This window comes from Gavia stellata, chromosome 2 (assembly GCF_030936135.1).
Source record: "Gavia stellata isolate bGavSte3 chromosome 2, bGavSte3.hap2, whole genome shotgun sequence".
Lineage (NCBI taxonomy): Eukaryota > Metazoa > Chordata > Aves > Gaviiformes > Gaviidae > Gavia > Gavia stellata.
The window spans coordinates 61,250,213-61,271,969 of NC_082595.1; the positions used below are offsets into that span (position 1 = coordinate 61,250,213).

General features: G+C 42.0%; 1 protein-coding gene across 2 annotated transcripts; it reads right to left on the reverse strand.

The window, feature by feature from the left end:
* Positions 1 to 254: 254 nt before the first annotated feature.
* AMD1 (adenosylmethionine decarboxylase 1) lies at positions 255 to 18,723 on the reverse strand. Of its 2 annotated transcripts, XM_059832334.1 has the most exons (9): positions 18,473 to 18,723; positions 7,691 to 7,777; positions 6,028 to 6,154; positions 5,414 to 5,516; positions 4,520 to 4,562; positions 4,278 to 4,422; positions 3,173 to 3,265; positions 2,941 to 3,096; positions 255 to 2,400 (listed from the first exon to the last, which is right to left on the reverse strand). In XM_059832334.1, the coding sequence occupies exons 1-9, from the start codon at positions 18,601 to 18,603 to the stop codon at positions 2,260 to 2,262; spliced, it is 1,026 nt and encodes a 341-aa protein (XP_059688317.1). In that variant the 5' UTR covers positions 18,604 to 18,723; the 3' UTR covers positions 255 to 2,259. The 2 variants fall into 2 exon arrangements, with proteins under 2 accessions (XP_059688317.1, XP_059688309.1); XM_059832326.1 differs by lacking the exons at positions 4,520 to 4,562; positions 5,414 to 5,516; positions 6,028 to 6,154; positions 7,691 to 7,777 and having other exon boundaries at positions 18,473 to 18,651.
* Positions 18,724 to 21,757: the final 3,034 nt, after the last annotated feature.

Sequence of the window (21,757 nt, forward strand, 5' to 3'; positions counted from 1 at the left end):
ATCTCAGATCTTTGTGTTCATTTAGACAAACATTTTTAGCCTCAAGAGTGTAACATTTTCATCTGGCTTCCTTTGACATGCTGGCTCATTTTAAACTACCAACATGTTAACAGTTGAGATGCATCCCCTACAAGGGCAAAGTAAATTTCAAGTAATTTAGGACAAGAAACACATACATCTATTTCAGAATGAAACCATTTGGTACCAAAAAGCATGAAAAGTGTGGAGGGTAGAATTGCTGGATCATCACTACAAACAATTTAAGCGAACTTTTATTGAAGCATTAAGTTGTGGTACAGATATTTTTAAATGATTAAAGTCTAACACCACAGAAATTATAAACACCATACTCCCCCCCATCCTGATCACCCTAGATAGTTCAATAATCCATTCAACAGCTTTCATTTTTATAGCCGAGGCTTATTCTTCTGTTTGTAAAAATGTGTATTTCAGTTATTACTTGAAAAGGGATCTTCAGTCTAAAGGACCTCAAGCCAACAAATGTCAGGTCAGTTGGAACAATGTTTAAGAACAAAAAAAACCCACTGAAATATTGGTCCTCAATATTAACACCAAAAAGCATTAGTGCCATTTCCAGCATGTAATTGATAACATTGGTAAAGAACATCAATAATATGCTTAAAATAAAAAATTCAAAATGTTCCAACCACTTGATTTCTAACCAAGCAGACTTTAGTTTAGAAGCACTGAAAAAGTGCTTCATTTATAAATACGGAAGGAACAAAAAACCATTGCGTCAAACCAGAAAGAGTCAAAACATTGCAAGGACAAGAGGGGAAAAAATAAACTCAATTTTGTAGTTAACATGCTGGTCTCACAGCTGTTAAAATCCTAGTATTTGCAAACATAGCTGAAAGTGTGCCAGCTCTTTAAAGCCTGCATTTTAGTCAATACCCATTAAAGTGACTTTAAATTACACACTTGTTCTATGAATAGCATTCTACTTCATTTCTGTCCAGGTGTCCCAGACAGTTCCTGGTCTATGCCTTCACTTAATGCCCTCAAGTCACAGTAAGAAGAACCACCTTAGTAATTAGGAGGAAAAAACAGATGAAGTCACAACACTCAAATACAACGTAAGTCACATGCACAACAATGTCACAGGACTGTCACAAGATAAAGGCATTAGCTTCGCTTGGAACAACAAAATGAAGTGACACTGGACCAGTTTAGAAGCACTCTTTACAGTCAAAAGTGGTAGGTCACAGGTTTTACTGAGAATAATCCAAACCAAATCAACACACCCAGCCTGGCAAATTCCACTCCTTCACTGGATCTACCTGCCAGTGCTCAAGAGCACCAGCTTTTTAGTCTGACATAATTGGCGATTAGGAAAGAAAACATCTGGTACCAATACAAGCTTGCACTTTGCAAAGCTGTCACACAACTATGCCAAAGCATTTACATCCTGACTCAGCTCTTCCCCTGTCAAGTCTTGGACCTTCTTCAATTCTGCCATTGTGTAGCAGTGGACAGCTTGGGGATGTGGACAGATAAATGAGCATTAAGGTAAGATGAAATTTAACCTGCATTAGTACCTATATGCAGTTTTCTAAAGGTGCAAGACCAATGCATTAGCCAAGTGCTACAGCATAGCTGAGCAAATTCCAATAAGCTTGAGTAGAACATGAGAAGTCAGTCTGGTTTAAAAATAAATCAACTACCACCTGTAGTAGCAAAACAATCTGTAACTGTTTTAAGAACTTTCTCTAAACATGAAAGTGTTAATTAGGAATCAGTTTCATTAGAAATCATAAAAATTGGTCAAAAACTGTTTTAGACTGAAATCACAACATAGATGAAAAAAAGAGTGACAATTTAACAGAGAACTGTCCCCAGTGAGTAGGTCGAGGCTAAAGTCTAATGAGGACGAAAGCCTTGTCTGTGGGGAATTTTTGGTGATACCTGGAGAAAAACTATACTGTGTGTAATTCTACCTGAATCATTTTTACAAGTGTTGTAAAGTTTCATACAGTAAGATTTTTCTACATGCACTTCAATTTCACAGCAAGAGTGGCATAGAGTACCTAAACACAGAAGAGAGCATTCATGCAAGATATCTAACTCCTTGATATAATAATGCATACAATTCAAAATGGTTATACTATGATTACACCTAGGGCTTTCCACAACTACAAGGTGGTGGGAGTGGAAAGCATGGCCCCCTGAATCATTAACTAGAAAGCAACCACCACCTTCTATATGGGATTTCTTTTTGCGCTTTTTCTTCATTCTTAATCAACTGTGCTGTTGCTGGCAATTCTTTGTAAAACTGGTAAAAACAAAATTATAATCACTGAATTGGGCAATCTGGTGATCAAGACGTTTAAACCCTTCAATCTTCTGGGCAGAAGAAAACACTGTACGACATTTAGAGCTCTAGAAAACAAAAAAGTGAAATTTACTTTTTTAAACTTAGCATTTAAAGATGGACTAGCACAATACTTATTTTGTGTGGTTCTTGTGATACTGTTACCAACATGCTTCAAACCCACGCCTGACAGTGCTGCAGGAAGTTTCAATCCCAAGCAGTGATGCTGCTACTATGCATGGTACTGCTTTTTCCTATGAATCATTAGCTGGCAGCATCACCATTAACAGCAGTGCCTCTACAACAGACAGCTGCAGCCAAATCCAGAAACACACCAAAGCAAGAAATTATGCCTCTACAGAACTGCACAGGAAGTCATTAGAATACTGAGATTGACTGCCTTATCTTAGCATTCCTTAAGTTTTCTAGAGATCAGATTTAGTATGAGCTAAAGCAATACCAAAGAGTATTTTTACTTTCCAAAGAAACTACCATCCAAACAGAGGCAAACCGGAAACTACTAACACCCCAGTAAAAAGTCTCTAGCCTTGCTTTGTTTCTGTCTATATGCATTTCAGGAGCTGGCAAGCTAATGCAAGAAAACTCACCTGATTAACAAAGAGGGTTGTCACGAATTTTCCTGGCTTGAAAACCTCTACAACTTTTCTAATCAGGTCATCATAAGAGGTCTGACTTATGTTTGTTTCAAAACTAACATAAGAGAACTCTGGTTCTGGAGTGATGTGAATAGTCCAGTAAGTTCCCTGAAAAAATAATATTATTAAGGCCTAATAATTACTACTTATTTTAACATTAATTATCAGTAACTGTAATACTTACATCCGATTTCATCCCATTCATTGAATACCCACAAGGATTGAACATTGTAGCATCAATAACAGAACCTGGTATCAGGTCACGAATTCCACTCATCTGAAACAGAAGTTAAAATTACACCACTCAGTTTATCATGCATCCTTATACTTGTTTAGATTTAACTCAAAGGCAAAAGGAACACCAAATTTAGGGGACAGGACACCAGAATTCTCCCAATAACAAGTCAGTTTGATAATCTGTACCACTGTGGATGAACTTGCTTTGCATCCTGTCACTTAACAAGTGACTGAGTGCCAAATTGCATGCAAGTTATCTGCCTCTTACAGAACCAAGCTGCATCCCTCCAAGCTAAAGAAAGAGCTTAGAAATCTAATACATAATTGCTTCTGCAACTAAAATGGAAAATGGAGCTCCTGTTCAACCAGTATCCACAAAATGAAGGCTGTTTACATTTACTCCAGAGTGAGAACATACTTCTTCATACTCTAGAATGAAGTGCAACCCCAAGCACTTTGATTTTCCACACAGTACTTGAGCTACAGCCAAATCTCAACAGCAAATACAGTGTGATAATCAAAGCCTAAGATGGAAAACCAGATGAAGTCAACATACTTGTCAGAGAAACTCTCTCATGTCCCAGGACTTTCCCATTTGGAAAATGGAGCCAAAATGATCAAGCTATGCTTAGACCTTAAATCCCACCCTCCCCCCAAACCATCCAAATGGCTCCATGGGTTAACCTTGACACCTTGATCCCCTTGGCATTCATTATCTTCAGTCCAAGCCTTACTTGTAATCTCCATCCTTCAGTGGAAGTTACTCAATTGCTGTTTTACTCCTAATTCCTCCATTTTTCAGAGGGTAAGCTTCCAATCACCCAAAGCACTGCAAATTGCTCCTTTCAATAGATTAAAGCAGGGGCACTGAAAATGTGGTTATATTCCCAAAAACATTCTACAGTTAAATCCATTTTACCCACCAAACCCCAAAACATTAACCTGTCATTTCTCGCCTACAAAAGATAAGTCTTGTATTAAATGGTAAGTGAAGCATTTCGTTGCCCAATTTCCACCATTCCCAAAAGTGTTATGTTTTCAAGCAAACATACACGAGTGACATCATTTGCAGTAACACCATCTTTCATGTAGAACTGGTCCATAACTACTGGGTCAAGCTCACTCATCAGAATTTCCAGTGTCTGATCAGGCTGATTGGATATCCGACTCTCTGGAAAATCCAGGGTGTACAGGTACCTATATAAAATACACATCACTCGTGTAATAAATATTAGCAGCACCAAGTTATGTTTTACAGTAAGCCCCAAAGATTTCAAAGCCTTCACATACATACCAGCAATCAGAATTCATACGCCCCATGCAATAAGCTGCTCCATCTGACAAGACAAAAAGTCTCCAGTTAATGTACTACAGCTGATCCTTCATGTAAAAGATTAGCTTCATTTCATATTTAAAGATAGTAGAATTCTTTCACAGAACACTAAGAGGTTCACTGATACAGTCACCATCTGTATCAAATAAGCAGGCATTTAACTTCAGGAATGTAAAGCCAATAATCAGAAAAACAGGCTTCCCCAGAAGGTGGTCTGGACACCCCACTTGAGAGCCTACTAGCAGGCAATTCAGATTACAGCTTTAGCTATGCACAGACAGAAACTCTTAAGCTTTTATTTAATGAATTTATGATTAGCATTCATCTTCAAAAAAATTCAGATAGTACTACAGCTTCCATGTTCCTTCAAAAAAACTTTTCTGCCAGTAGTTAAAATTCAAGGTTATTCTTTTAGGTTTTAGATTTTATTACATGTCTGAATTTAATCTTTAGTGCAGCAACTTTTCTGATAAAAGCTTACATTTTTCTTCAGCATGTTAGTTAAATTACTATTCTACCTTTTTAATGAGGCTTTTAGGGTTAGTGACAGCTGGATTCTGCAGACTGCATCACTACACTCCATTTGAAGTCTGAAGATGACCTCAGTTAAGACAAGGTGTTAAACGTCAAGCTTAGTACTATTTAAATTTTGATCTTGGCAAGTTTAGTGTCAGAAATTCAGGAACTAAGTCTTTATAGCTTTTGATTTTTATGCAGATGAAGCTTGCGCTGGCTACAGAACTGCAGTGACTGTTGAATGAATGGCCTGGCAACCTGTACGTATTGTGCTGCTTGTCACTTCACATCAACACTTCACACAAGCTGTGCAACTTTGCTGAAGGTTAATGAACTTACTTGGGAAAATTTCGTTAAGAAACTCTACTTCTTCCTGGAAATTCCTATGTGGGTACTCCTGGTGGGAAGGCTTCATGAAATTCTTACGTGAATAAAAGAAGCTCTGAAAAAAAAAAAAGGTGCGTCTTAGATACTGAATATATCTGTCCACCTGGAATCTAAAGATCTAGAGAAATGCAAGCATTTAGTATAAGCTTTCACAGGACTTAAGTTTTCATTGCCAAAATGCTGCTACCTGTATTTCCATTTCAGAGGCATATGGTTATTCCTAGCTTAATTTGTAAGCTACAGGAGACAGCTTACTTCCAGATTTGTCTTCCACAAGAAAACATTAGTGACTTCAGCACTGACAACATGAACATGGAAGTCTTTCACCCTTAAGTAACCTTAACTCAGCATAATAGCATTTTTAAGTTAGCATCCTTTAAGAAGCAAATAGAAGGCTAAATCCTATAGCAGAGCAAGCAATCTTATACTACAATCTTCCCATTATGGAAAGCATAGATAAATGGCAAAGGAAGTTTCAGAATATTTAATAAAATCAGTTAGTTTTAAATTGTACTAAAAAGTTTTTTGTACATCCTAAGAAAGAGGCAGCATTTCTGGCACCTTACCTGAATTGAGTCAAACCCACTGTACTCCCTAGCAAGCTCCAACAGGGGAACCAGTGCTTGCAGTAAGAGGGTGGTACCACACGTCTTCAAAATGAAACGTCTCTTGGAGACAAACATGCTACTCTCACTGAAAAATATGATGTGTTAAAAATATATTAAGTGCTCTATATTAAACGAGCCAGGACAGAATGGTGGTATCTTGGTTCTTACGGCAACCAAATGCATTACTGTAAGTGAACACTCAGCATATGGTACATAAACACACTTGGCAATTGGAGCAAACCAATAGATTTGAGCTAACATTTGTGAGCTGTTACGATTTCCCAAAACAAACACCTGCTGCAAGTGCGATTACACAGCTACCACACTACAGGAAAAGAGGTACTACGTGCATTACATATCCTCAACCTATTTGAGAACTACAAACATGCTGTGAAGCAAGTACACAACATAGACATCCAATTTAATTTCTTAACCCAGACAGAACAGGGTCAAACTTGAAATCTGACTTTCTCAGCTGAAATAAAGCCTATGAGAAAGTCAACTCAAAAAAGGCTAAAGCCTTAACAGAATTTCTTAAATTGCCTGGCTGCATCTTCTAGGAAAGCTGACTACTGGGAAGTGGTAAATCAGCACCTGTCCACAGGAACAGGAAGTCTCATAATGATAGTATAGGCACAGCTATACAATATGCCTGATGCATAAGATAAAGAAATTAACTCTACATAAACTGTAAGTCAGATACTTAACTACAGCCCCACTGAACTGGAGATTAGCATTGATACTACATCCAGAACACTTAAACATGTGTAACAAGAATCTTCTCACCAAGTAACTGAACAATGGGAAAAAGTCTAGCTTAAATAACTAACTCAGTTTGGAATGTTGTTTAAGAATTCAAAGTAAAGGTTATATTTCATCTAGGATATAGCTGTAACTAGTTATTTAAAAACAAAATTCTGAAAACAATGTACGAAGCTTGCGGAAACAAGGCTGCAGCACAGTTTCTTTGACTAGCTTGCTCTTAGCCCAACCTTGCCCTCAAGGCAGTCTTTCAGAGTACAAAAGCTTCAGTTTTTGTAATCTGAAGTGAAACAGAGAATGTCAATGTCTGTAAAGTTCATGTAGAAAGAGCATGAAAGTATTTTGCAAGATGAAAAACACATGGCAAAAGTAGTGTCCTTACAACTAACACAAAAATGCCAAGATTTCAGAAAAGGTACATTTTTACAGATGTCCTTAGGTCAGCTGCAAGAGTTGCTCCACTCTATTGCATTATCTGGAGTTAAAGCTGATCTACTGATACAGTTTTTGCTGATCTAAAAGTGACACTTATATGCACTATTCTACTGAAGTAATCCTAAACCTCTTAACTGGGGAGACTTATTTATCCCTGGACAAGATTCAGTGATCAGGTACAGAAACACCACAGCCCTGTCCTTAATCCTTTTAGTTAAAGAAAAAAGACTAACACTAATAATTATGAAGACATTTCTGCTACTGAACACAGGCATGACAGTATTATGATTAGCAGACCCCTGCAAGTTGTTGTCATGAACAGCATGATCTTAACCCAAGATTGGGTTCAGAGCCAAGTGGATCCCATATGACAGCTTTAACTTTTTTACCTCTTGGAGACTAAAAGAATAAGCTAGTGGCTTACCTGAGTACATAAGCTTCCTGCTTGTCAGTTTTTGTCACACTTATGATCAAACAATGCACATTCTCCAGAAGTTTGTCCCACTCAATCCTGCGAAGAAATTATAGAGCACAAACAACAGGTTAAACAAACTGAAGCTTTCTGGAACCCTGGGTAAAAAGTATAGCCCAAAAAAGACTATACCTCTTTTCTTGAATTGCTGGATCTGAGAGCATGGAAGGCAAGGACTTTTTAGATAGGAACTGTGTATCACAATACAGTGATATCCAATTCTTAGCTCCCAATGGCTAAGTATCCCTCAAGATCTGTCAGTGTAATGTACTGCAAGAGGACAATTGTCAAACAGCAACCCCAAGCTTCTAACTAGGCCAGTCATGATAACTTTAAATCCTACATCCCACATGTACTAAGATAAAATTCATTGTTATAACTTAAGGTATGCTTTAGGTTGAATCTCTATGTACTTAGTAACAGTAGTCATTGGCAACTACTAGAGTAATAAACCAGCAAGTTAACATTAACATGTTTTATTTGTTCAGCTTGAGTCAAGTCCATAATTTAAATTGAAAAACCAGCCCTAAAAACTAATATATATCTCAATGATCTGAATTCCTCTTTTGACCACTCAGGATCATAGAATTCCAATATAGAAGACTTAGAGCAAATAGTTTGGAATATTACACTTACAAGAAAATAAACTGAACTACTTTCATATAGTGCAAGTTGAAGCTACAGTGCTAGATTTCAGTATAGTGGTAGAAGTTTAGTATTTCAATTCCTTACTGTCATTACTCATTCTACAAGAAATTTTATTAAGAAACTGGAAAAATCAAAGGGCTCAAATTAAGCCCAAAGATTTCAACTACTCATGAGAAGTGGCAGACTTGCAAAAAACTACCTGGGTTGTCACTTCAGTCTTTGTCTACACCAGATTAGTAGAACCCAATATAGTCAAATTTGCTATAAAGCAGACAGGAGGAAATACAGCTTCCTGAAATTGCAAAATTACAAGACTGCCAGCTGCCCTACCTCTCCTGTCCCTCCCTTCCAACAGCATATTCCACCTGCAGGTTTGTGCTGGCTCTTGTGCTCAGACCTGTCATGAACAAAGAAATGTACTAACCCAGCATAAAACTAAGCTGTCCATCAGTAGAGCTGGAAAAACTACAGGACCCTTCGCAGCTGGGAGCACGGAAGAAATGCAATTTCTTCATCACCAAGCAAGCTATTAGATTGGCTCAACTGCCCGTATAACTGTCAGCCTAACCCCTCCTCAGCAGTCAGATCTCTCTCCCTTTATCGACACTGCAAAAGCTCTGTTGTTCTACTTCAGGACAGAGCACTCACTGTTAATTGTATTAGCCAGGTTCCTCCAGCAGCCACCAATCTTTCCCCTGAGAAAACTGGTCATTTTGCAAAGCTGAAGTTTTAGATTCTACAGTACATATAACTAAAAAATATCCAGATGTTCTTTGCTTCTCTAAACACCCCAGCAAATAAATGCCTTAATTTCTCCCTCCCTTGAGAATGCCTCCTGAAACTGAATTCTGTACCTTTACTACTAATTCTTGAGGATTTTCCCTTTTTAAGTGTGTATTACACTAAACAGGTATATTTATACAGGAGTCAAGCAGAACAATATGCTTAACTTACAAACTTGCTCTATAGTCTCTGTTTTAGATCAGACTGAAGCTATTAAAAATGAGTTTAAGAGAATCCTATGCATCTTAAAATCCCTCATAATTAAGTGCATATCTGAACAAGTTTGAGCCCAGTGATATTACTGGATACTTAAAATCAAAGTGAGGTTTTCCCCTACCACCTCAGTTAGTGAACTTTGAGAAAATACTTTTCTGCGACTCTACACATGACAGCACAGACCACTCAAATCTGCATGTCAAATAAAAACAGCTTGTTTTTAATGCTCAGATAAGCGTAGAGCTGAATAAATGTGTCGGACTATGTCATTGATTGGGTTTAGCTCTGTTCCTGATGTTCAAGTATGTATGAAAATGCAAGTGTCTGCTCATCTTCGAGAAACCTGGAAAATGCAAAGAGTGAAGTAGTTTATATTATACCTATTTTTTAAATGCTCCTAGACAATCAGGCTATTTTGCTGATAAGAGGACCGAAGGATTTCATTTTCTCTGGAAGCTACAGTGCACCTGCATAAATTTGCCAGCCTTAGTATCTTCCCTCCAACATCCTGTTACACTCTTCCTCTAAACTGAACTAGGTAATGTATTACTTTGGTTTAATATGGTGGAATAACTGTTCAAATCATTCTAGCACCACTACCAATGATACTTTATCTGCCATTAAAGAAACACTCAGGGCCTGACATAACATTAATAAAAGCAAGGCAGAGTTCCCTTACACTGCCTGATGCTGAGCTGCAGTAACCCCATTTGTACATTACTACAAATCTGATTTTGTACTTGTCTAAGTATTAATGTGTATGTAACTATCTCAGGCTTTGCAAGAGCATATGTCTCAGCCTTCACAAGCTTTTTACCTGGTCACACAGTCAAAACCTTAGCTTTATGTAGACAAGTGAGAATTTTCTTTAAGTATCACTGTAGTGCAGTTCAGAGCAGACGTTTCAGGAAAATGGCTCATTTAAGTTTCAATCACATTAGTAGAGGAAGATGTAACAATTTTGTGTTCAAGTAGTCCAACAATGAAAAACCTGTACAGCATACTACAATACAATATTGCATGTTAAGTCCAAAGCCTACCATGCAAAGAAAAGTCCCCAGCTGCACTCATTAGTACTATACTTGGTATTTAGGTACTATGGCTGAAATCTGCAGTTGCACAAGACCTTTGTGTATTAGAACTTTGCTCAGTTCTTCACTATTCCACTATAGAAACCTTAGCTAAGCATATGCTAAATGTTCATGCATTCAGCCTTTACAGGAATGAAGAGTAAGTTCATCATTGGATCTGATTAGAGTAGCATTAAGGAAGAAAGCCTGCAAGTTGAGAAACAGACAAGATATCAGACTTGATTCAGAAGCATAAATAAAGTAGACTAACAAAGGGTTGCAGCACCCAAGATGAGACTTGGACATGTTATGGAGAAGTTTTGCAGAGATACTGGCCTGAACCTACATGCATTTTAAAGTTAAGCACAGAAAACCACAGAAAGGCCACTAACATGCTGGATTTGATCTCAATATAACCTATTTAAACAAGGTGACCTTAGTATTTGACATTTTCCATTGTTTAAAGCAGAGCTAAGGAACAACATCTGGGACTACTTTGTACCAAGACGACTGAGATCACTAGAAGTCTAGCTCTTGCATTTCTTTTCTTTAATCTGTATAATTATTTAAGCATTACTAGTTAGAGACAAGCAACATCCATCCCCACTTGAAGTGGAAACAAAAAATCCACCTTAAAAATAGTATTTCAATGGTTATCAGTACATGTATTGCACCTAATCCCATTTTATTTTGTCAAGTAAAAATTCTGAAAGTAATAACTGTAAAATACTTGAGAACATTACTTCCTATTTCACAACTGAGTGAACTTTTAACTGGGAAGCAAAGCCTTGAACTGAAAAAGGGAAACCAAAGAGACTAATTCTCAATAAAATGCTATCATGGGCTTCTGCTCTTCAGAATTCCCCTTTCAATGGGAAGTATATGGATTGCATTACTATTTCCTAAATTATTTCCCATAGCCAGATATCAGGACAATTTCAAACACTCTGGAGACTGCTTTCCTATACTCAAGACAAGCATACTAGAATATGATGCATGAGCATCATTGATAGCTAATTAAGTTCTGTAGCAGACCTGCATCCACTGGAACTCCAACTGAAAATGCATTTGAGACCAAGTCCTCACTGTTATGTAGGCTTATTACCCACTTCATTCCAAAGCTGTAAGATCCTGTTCCTGAAATTTCAAACAACTGACACCTACTGAAAATCAAAATAGTTTCTCCAATAGGCAAGCACCATGCATCTTTAATGGTTGCACATGCACAGAGAATACCAAATGAAAATTGAATATGTCTACTCAAGTGTGAAAAACTGTCTGTGATTGAATAGTAGAAAGCTACTTTTTCTACACCTGACTAGCAGAACATGCTGAAAGAAAATCAAGTTTAGCAATCTACTCCTACACCTGTGTTGCAATGTTTAGTGCCTTATCAGCACAGTTACCAGAGTGCAAATGAATTCCATTCAAACTGCCACACAGGTATGTCAGTATGGAAAACCTATCATAACTGAGAAGTATTCTAATTTCTTTTTAGGAAGTATGCTTAAAGGATGTAATGAAATGAATAGTCAACAGTCCCTCTCAACCAAGTTCCAAACCATCATGTTTGCTCCTTTATTTCATATTTCTCAGAAATAAAAGAGTAAGCTATGAATCAAGTTTTCCTTGTCAGATAAAACCATACTTTTGAATGCAAGTTATCAGCCTATTCTGAGCCTTTACCTCAGAAAATGTGGGTAAAATAGGTTAACACAGGAGTCGAGCATATCAGGCAATAGCACAATACTACTGTTTCAGGCCAACTGGGAAGGGAGTAACAGCAATTTAAAGAGATAAAGAACTACATCAAGAACTTGTTCCTATCAGCAATTAACAGCCTCCACCACCCCAGTAACAGTACCTTGCCAACCCAGCCCAGACAGCACTGGGAGGAAAAGTTGTTTTGCAGTAGGGCATGAATTCTTAGGAATTAAATCCTATGAAACTCCTAAAGACAGCTTAAGCTGTATACATATTCTTGCATAGCTTTTCATTAAAATAGAACAGCTGTCAAGTCTGTAGTAATCAAAGTAATAAGCACTTTAATCTTGTAGTTTACTGTAAAACTTTGTTTTAAAATCAAGCATTCAACTGCAGAGCAACTTTATTCCCTCACCTGTTACCTACTAAGTATTTTTAAGAGCCAACAGATACATCAGTTACCTCATTAGCAGGCTACAGTTAAGCAGGCAAATTCCTACCAATACCACAATCCAGAACAATCAAATTCAATGCCCTGTCTAAACTGCCTATGCAGAGGAGCTGTAGCTGAGGCACATGGAAGCTGGCTAAATATCAGCGTCAGCAGAGTTGCAACACTACTTTCAAGCGTCCTGAAACAGGTAGATACAGTACAGACCAACTACACAAAAATCACAAGCTTTTTAAAGCAGCTCCTAGCAGCTGGTGTATTCTTCTGCAGACAGATGCATGCGAGCTATTTCCTATTAGAATTATAACTTAGTTTATAAATTGCTGTTGAAGATAGATTATCTTGAACTCACGCTGAATTTAGACACAAGGCGCTGGCAACTTGATAATTTCACTTCAGCAGTATCTGTGGAGTGCACAGAAACCACACACCCTCTATATGCTCTGAACATAGAGGTACAGAAAGACTGTCTGCATCTCCCTTATCTTAAGAAACTCCCCAGGGACATGCACTTAATCTTGAGTTAAAGACAGGCACCTGAATGGAAAATTGCATCCACATCAAAAGTGATTCCAAGCACTACTCCTCACAAAATACTTCTTACCTAGAAGGTCCTGAGTCAACTACTATGGAGAACCATTCCCAAATGACACCAAGATATTTCAGGAATGGCACAAAGGTGGCCATAGACAGTGCTTTAAAAGCTGCACATTGCTCCTGTTGCAGGCCTTTTATCGTTACTGCAGTTACAGCAATATACATGGAATGGTGACTCCATCCTTTACATCCGAAGATGTTTGATGGGTATTCTTAAGTCTCTCATATCAAAGGACAAGACATACTTGACACCCAAGATATTTAAGGAATCATGAGCCCCAATAAGCACATCAGGGCTTCAACAAGACTTACAGGCAACATTCAGGGCAATTTTGAGTGTAACCTTCTCCAGAAGGAATTGCTATGTAAGGCAGCAAGTATCTAACATAAGCCTCAAATCTTCCTGTTCTCCTAGCCAAGCAAACAGCCATGGTAGCACCATATTTTAATAGTATGCACTATGGAGTCTCATGGAGGGACCAGGTCTTTGACAGAAAGTGACTAACCAAATTCTTTAGCACGTTCAGTGGTAAGGTAGGAAAATATCAAAAAGCCTTCAACATAAGTCTTAACTTCCTGCAAGCAGTATCACAATTAGTACTAGTGAGTGTAAAAGGGCTTGTTTCCTTTGTGTGAAACCATTCTTTAATTACAGTTGAGAGAGTTACAAGCAAACATATTTTACCTGTAGTTTTGAACTTGTTTGCTAAAAATCTAGTTTACGAGTATCAATTTTGATAAGGGGAAGACTGAATTCTTACATAAAGTTCTCCAGATTACCTTTCATCTCCATGTAAAAAAGCTCAGCAAGTACACAGTGACAGAAGCCCTTATCCTGGCACGATCCTACCTACCCTGCCTTCTTCCCAGTCTCCACAGAGTAGCTCTACACTGTTTTGTTCCGAAGCACTGCAGGAGTAAGGAGAACAGGGCTCACAGCCCAGCCTCCTTGTACCTTCACTGTTTGAGAGAACAGGCAGATAACACCACTATGGTCCTAAGGACAGGGGAGGGGGTAGAGGTGCAGCAGTGAGTTCATTCTACGGCACTGTTTTTTCTCGTGTGTCCATGTAATATAGACAAATAGGAAGCACATTAACAGTCCATAAACAAGCTTAATTTCAGAGTATTCTCAGGGTTGAATGGTTGAGATATAGACTCGTAATACTTGCATCATTAACCTATGGTTTCAAACTTCTGTACATTCAAGATCATGATAAGCCTTGAGACAGGAAATGCATAGTTGCACATCATCTGAAGGAATAAACAGCTTATTTTACTGTGAGGACAGTGAATGCACTACTCATTTACCACAGAATTCCAGGACTTGCAGCATGTTCATCATGTTTTCAGCAAACCCTCCTTTTTTAGATATAGTTTAAGGCTATTTTTAAAAAGCGTGCTTTATAAAGCATAGCAAGAACAAGCACTACAGTTAAAGCAAATTATTTCGAGACCACAAAAATGTTAACTTCATTCTACTTTTGAAGATGAGTAGGGTAGGCATCTTCAGAGGCTTGCCACTATTTCAACCACAAGACCTTTTTGGAGAACTGATTAGCAAGTGAACACCCCCCCCCCCCCCCCCAAATCTTAACAGCAAAGTAAAGCCCATGTTCAATACTTGAGTTGGGACCTTTATTGAATGTATTAAAACAGTAAGTATATATCTTTTCTGAAATACTTTACACCTGTCCAAATTCTTCTGAAGAAAGCAGGCTTGCCCATAGGAAGAAAAAATTAAGAATTTCTTAACTGCATCAGTTCTTAAACTTTTTTCGCCGGTGATATCCAACAAGGCTTTAAAATATCTAATCCCTAGCAAGCACACGCAACATTGAAGTTTTTAGCTTTGAACACCAGCTTAGTCATTCAGTAGATGAATGGCTCACATTTCACTACTAAGCAGGTATTACAATACAAAAGGCAAGCTCAACTGGTTTGCGACTTGATTGTAATTTAGCTATTGTTCTACAGTTTCAGCTGTGATTTCAAGTTCTGTACAACATAAACTAGCTTGTTCAATTGCCTTTATAGAATTAGCATAGTGGGATATATTGTATTCAGAATTTTTTTCATTTGCATCTATCAACTGTAGCAAATAATTTAATTCCTACAATTTTCTAAAAGAGAGTATTTATAAAACTTCATTTCATGCTAGCAACACAGTATCACTGATAATTACTCCTGGACACAGGTTAACGCATATTAACAGCAATTTTCAGACACATCACAGCTTCCTACCAAAACAGTACAGAGCTTCAATTAACATCTTGTATTAAGAGCCAATTAACACAAAGTCCTTCAAAGCTTGCTCACAGCTCTGAAACTGTGTTAAAGACCACATGTTCAACAGTTAACAATGTGTATCTACTCTATTAAAACTTTACAGCCATATCTAAACCATACAAAGGAATTGTCACAGGACCTGCTTTGCAATTACATTAATTTTTAAAACTGCTCAATAGCATTTAAGCTTGCAGTTTTGTAAACATAAGCCTGAGCTGACAAACAGAACACCAGAGAGCATGAATGTGTCAATGAGGAAATATTTCCAGAACACCATCTCTAAACTGCATCTGTGTATTCCAACACCAGCATATTAACACAAAGTCAAATGAGTACTTTTGGATCTTTCGCATTTAAAGTCAAACACAGCCGGAATCCTGAAGTGCCTACATACGTGCAGATGATCCGAGTTATTTCAGCTACGATTTGCAATAGTCTTCCAGGATTGCCTGGACATTAATTATACAATTTGTTACCTTGTGGTATCTCCTACACCACTAAATCTCAAAGAACCGTATAACCACATCTGATGATTTCCCTGTTAAGCACATTATTCGAAAAGGTCTAAATACCTTCACAAGTCAGAAAGTTACATGAGCAAACTATCTCATTGCACCAACAGGTCAAAGCTAAACATGTATTCTGCAGTGCTTCTGGCATGGCAGAAGTGAAGCTTCTACTACCCATGAGGTAGCTGTGTATATATACACACATATACATACACAGACACAATATGGGCTATTCATTATTTCAGGAAAGGCAGTTATCTGCCCACTGGCAATTGACATCTTCAGACAGCTAACTCTACCAATATATACACACAGGTAATTTGCTGAGAAATACCGAAACAAAGGAAAAGACAAATAGCATATGCTAAGTATGCCTTCGAATAGAGACATCATCACCATATTCCAAACATTCAATACATCATGACAAGCTCTCCTCCAAGCTCCCTTTCTCAAGCTCCCTGACCGAAGACCACTGGGTAACAGTAATACACACAAGCAGATCTTGATACACTGAAAACACCAGATCCTCCAGCTAGCATCTGAACCTGCAAAGTTGAACAGCTTACCATCCTGATAGTAAACTACTGACATAAGTATAACCTTCAGACATAAGTATAACCTTCAGATCTGCCCCACATGCTTGAGACAAGCCTGCTTTTTTCAACTATGTCAGCTGATCACATCTACATACCAATCTTGTCCTTCCTACAAACCTGTACATAGTTCTGGGTCCATAAGCAGATTTTGCGTTGTGCTTGGAACTTGCAGCTCCCATTTTCTGACACTTCCAGGACACTTGTGCCAGAACATCGTTTTCTGCAGATCTACAGTTGGGCCCCTGATTATTGCGAGTCAGAAGTCTCAGTATTCCAGTCTTTCCAGACCGCCCCCTATAAAATACTGTACTGGCAAGCTACAGCGGACATCTCATGCCTGTCTTGCCCAGCATGGTTTCTAAGATGACCTGCGTGCCGGCAGGTGGCCGTCGGCTACTGTGCTAACAAAGGCCGAGCAGGCATACCTCAGCCACAGGAGGAAAGAGCTGCCCCCTCCCAGAGAGGGCCGAGTTGGAAACACGTGTACACAAGAAGCTGTGTGGGCCTCGGGCCTTTCTTCCTCCCTCCCTGGGTGGCAGTGAAAGAAGCGCCAGCACATTCCTCACATGCCCATTGGGTGACAGGCGCGGGCCCACCCCTTCGCGGCGCCCAGCTCTCATTGGCCTGAACTTGTCAATGGGGGAAAAGAGAGGCAGCGCGATCTGGGAGCGGAGCCAAGAGACTCACGTGTAAATCGTGGCTCCAGCCACACTTCTGGGGCGGGGGAGGGAGGGGGCACCCCCCTCCGCTGCCTGCCTCACTCCCGTGCCTACCACGCCACAGGGAGACACGGAAAGGGTTCCCGTGTACCGCCTCCTTCCCGCCGTGAGAGCCGCTGTATGAACCTGTCCAGCTACACAGTGCCGGAGGGCGCTGCGAAACCGGCCACGTGAGGGAACCATCAATCCTCGTCGCGACAGCCAGAAGGATCTCCCCTTTCCCTTTCCAGCTTCCATAAACTGGGAACGAAATTCCTATGCCCCACTCTCCGCAGCGCAGCACAGCTGGTCCCAACGGGCAGGGATTTTCCACGCCTTCCCATCCCGAAGCCGGCGGGAGCAAGAAGCCCCGCCGTAAAAAAGACTTCCCCGGCTCTCACTGCGAGCGGGGCCAGCCACTACCAGACGGCTGCCGGGAGCCGCAACGTGCGCGGGGGCCTGGTGCAGAGGGGTGGGCGCCGCTGCCATGCCCCCGGCCGCCAGCAGCACTGCGACACTCCGCCATCCGCCTCCCCCCGCAGGCGCTCCTGGCCGGCGCGGCACACGCCCGGCTCTCCTCTCCCCGCCGCCACATGTTGCCAGCAGGGACCGCACGGGGCTGCACGAGGTGGCGGCACAGAATGGCTTCCGCGCCGCGCCGTCCCCCGCACCGCCACCTCCCCCGCCGCCACCTCCCCCGCCGGGACAAGGGGAGGCTCCCTGCCTCCGCGGTCCGGCGCCGCAGTCTTGAGGAGAGGGGTCTCTGGAGGGCAGCGGAAGGTCACCCCCGTCGCGTTGCGCCGGCGGACGGGAGAGTCCGGGGCTGTCATCGGGGGGGGGGGGGGAAGGAGGCCGACAGCTCGGCGGCCGCGCATGGGCCGAGCCCGCCGCGCGCGCGCGCCCGTTGCCACCAACGGCTCTCCGAGCCACCCCGGAACCAGCCTCCCGTCAGCGCTGCCGCCAGCCCGCGCACGGCCATTACCCCCCCAACCCCCGCCCCGCTCCTCTCACACACTGGCGCCCGCCGCCTCCCCACCCAGCTCCGCACCGCCGCCACCACACCCGGGCCCCGCGTGCGCCGGCCATTCACTAGCCTCTCCCGCCCCCCGGCCGTTAAGGGCAGCGCTCCCAACCGCCGCCCGCCCCCCCAATCCCACCCGGCCGTTAACGGACCTGGGTATGGTGCGAAGATCGCCGGACCCCTTGCTCTGGTGCGGCTCCTGCTGCGCGGGCTGCTGCCGGGCGAACCACACCTCCAACAGCTTCTCGGTCCCTTCGAAGAAGTGTGCACCGTTCTCCTTCATGGTGAGACAACTCGGCAACCAACAACCACAGAAATTAACGACAACCAAACTACCGCCCCCGGCCGCTACCGTTTGCTGCTGCACGGGCCGCGCTGCCGCCACCGGGTCCCAGTCCGTCCCGGGCGGGTTTCACCTTCTAGGGGATTTTTTTTTTTAATATTAATTTAAAAAAAAAAAAAAAGAAATAAGAAGAAGGAAGGTCGGGTTTTTTTTTAAACCAGCGAAAACCACCCGGAGTGCGCGGCGGCGGATGCGGCGTGAGCGTGCGTGAGAGGGTTACAGTCCGAGCGGGGGTGCGGGCGGGCAGGCGATGCGGTTCGGTTCCTTGTAGTCCGTGTGTTCCCCTGTTACAGAGAAGAGCGTTGAGCGAGCGCTAGCTAATGTCGCCGGCCATACTGTGTAAGCGAGGGGCTAGCGCGCACGCAGCTGCCTTTATAGCTCGCAGGTAACCGCATCACGTAGGATCGCGCTTGCCATTGGGCCGCCGCCGCTCGGGCCCGCCCTTCCCCGCTTCCCATAGGACGGCGCTGACGCCTGTCGAGGCATATGCCGGTTCCTCTGGCCCCACCCACTGCAGCCCGCCCGCCCGCCGGGAGCGGGAGAGCGGGCGGCGGCAGGGCTGGGGCAGCGCCCGGGGCCGCGGTGTGGCGGCCGCGCTGGTGTCGGGCCGCGCCGTCCCCGGGGGTGGAGGGGAAGCGCGGCCTATGGTCGGCAGTGAGCGATCGGGGGCTTGCGAGGGGGAGCAGGGCTGAACATGGCCGAGAGACGGCGGGGGAGCAAACGCCGACACAAGTATGCGCGTAGCAAGGAGCAAGCCCGAGAATAAAGCCTCTTCCCGGGCCGAAGCTGCAGTAGTCCCTCCGCACCCAACACTTCCTTCCCTCTCCGCTTTCTTAACGTACATTACTAGCTAGTAAAGAGGAGGCTTAACTGAGCGTTCACACGTAACTCTCGTTCCCCTCTTCCCTTCGAGGAGCCGTGCGTGTGTGACCAAGAAGTTATTTATACACGTCTCTCTGTGGTTGTGGCAAAAGGAGCGAGTGACTGGGGAGGGCATGTGCAGCTCTATGCGCTGTGCAGGAGAGAACGCGTCTGCCGGGGAGGAGTGAGTGTATATGCATGTGTCAACATCTGCCTACTTGCAATATTTTTTTATATTTAGAACAAATTGTTGCAAACTAAACAGCTTTATGGCCGTTTAAAACATTTTTCATCAATATTATGATACCTTATAGTTCAGTACTGCAATACTTTATAGTCCAAGGAAACTCTGGCTACCAAACAAACGAAGAACAGAAAGTACTATCTGCCCCAATGAGCTTACAGTATGAAGCAGGGGACAAGCAGGAGCAGATGGCTGAGGACAGATGAATGAGTCCCTACTAGGAGACAGGGAGATAGTATTGGACAACATAATAGGCAGTGGGCTCTGTCCACCAGCGGAGGAGTGACTCAGTCGGTGAGTCACTCCCGAGGCAGCTGGATGTGAATCATTCCCTAGGTGGCTAGTCGCCACTGTATGCACCCTTAACGTAGCCTTATAGTTGGCAGAGAAGCATGTTCTCCAGTGCTGTGGTTTCACTGGTTTTTATTAACTTTGCGTAAGTTGTTACTACCATAAAAAGAAGGTCTTCCTTTCTCAGCCATTTATTTCTGCCAGTGGTCTGCCTCCTTCTTTGTGCAAGCACTACAAGCACTTCGTGGCTATGTAGTGGACTGCATCAGGTTTAACGCTAACTACTTCGTTTTAATCATGGTTAATAGTTTTTAATCATGATCAGCTTTAACTTGCATCAGTTTCCCAAGCCACTTCACGTTCCAGCTACATAAACACTTGTGTTGGTATGAATAAGAGGTTGTGCTTAGGCATGCACAAGAAATTATGGATGGGGAGTGCATGACCACTTGTTTCAGTAGCCGTGATGAGTTATATCGGCTTAAAGTGCTTCTGAAACTACAGCTGAGAGTTTGTGGACTCTGCCCAGCCATATTCCCCATTTATTTTTAATACTAGGCCCCCCATCCTTGTTTCTGGATCTATAGTACGAGTTCCTAGTCCTGCCTTCTGTTAGTTTAACATTAGTCCCTGGTTTTCAGTCATATACTCAGTCCTACTTTCTGTTTGCAAGTGATCTGTGTGACGCTGCTCCAGGCAGATGTGTCTTTTTCTTGTCTCGGATCCTGTCTTGTATGGAGTCTCTGACTTCCTGATCTTTGACTGTAGTGTGGTCTCACCCCATGTCTTGGACCACGTGCACACAAACTCTAGCATTTCCTGAAGTCTGACTGTGCTCTTGTCTGCCCCCTTCAACTCGTGCTTTCTCTGTCTTTTCCAATTCAGGACTCCAATGTCTTCTCACCTGCTATCAGACACTAGTCTGAGCGTGCCTAACCCACTAGCTGCGACTGTTTTCTCTTGGTTTTAAGGCACACCGATCGCCCATCAGAATGTTTCTAAGACACGACAGAGGAGGACAAAATTAAAAAAAAAAAAAAAGAAGTAAATTCTTTTTTATTTCTAGGAAGCTTCTCAGTGTGAAGGATAACCTACGAAACGGTGTGAAGTCCTTGTTTGAAAGTCTAAGAACGGACAATACAGCCCAGTATCACCAGCTGACATGAGGAGGGAAATGATCTCAACACTGGGTAAGATGAAACAGTGAAAGAATTTGAAAACAAAGACAAGTACTTTGTCTGATGTGATAGAAAAGTAGCAGGGTGATGCAGTATATTTGAAGTCAGAAAGTATGGGTATGGACACCTAAAAAGAGGTTTATAGTTAATGCTGAAGGCTGCAGGCCTTCGTTCATGAGAGGCTGGATTGCTGAAAGATACACACGGAACAGGTGGAGGAGAGAAAGGAGGGAAACACTGAAAGCTCTTTTTTGAACCTGACTGACAACTAGACATGAACAAAGTATTGTCTGAGAGACAGGCTGAGGTTTCAGGAAAGACAGAAGGAGATTGTTGTGGATTAGAGGGAGGTTCTGTGAGTCATCATTGAAAAGATGGTCGCTGAATTCATGTTTACAACTGAGATCACCCAGAGATAAAGGGCAGAACAGAAGCTGAAGGACTTGAAGGTTTGAAAATGCCCATTCAAAGGGGCTGCACTCATTTAACTAGAGCAGTTTTTAAAATTACTTAATAACAT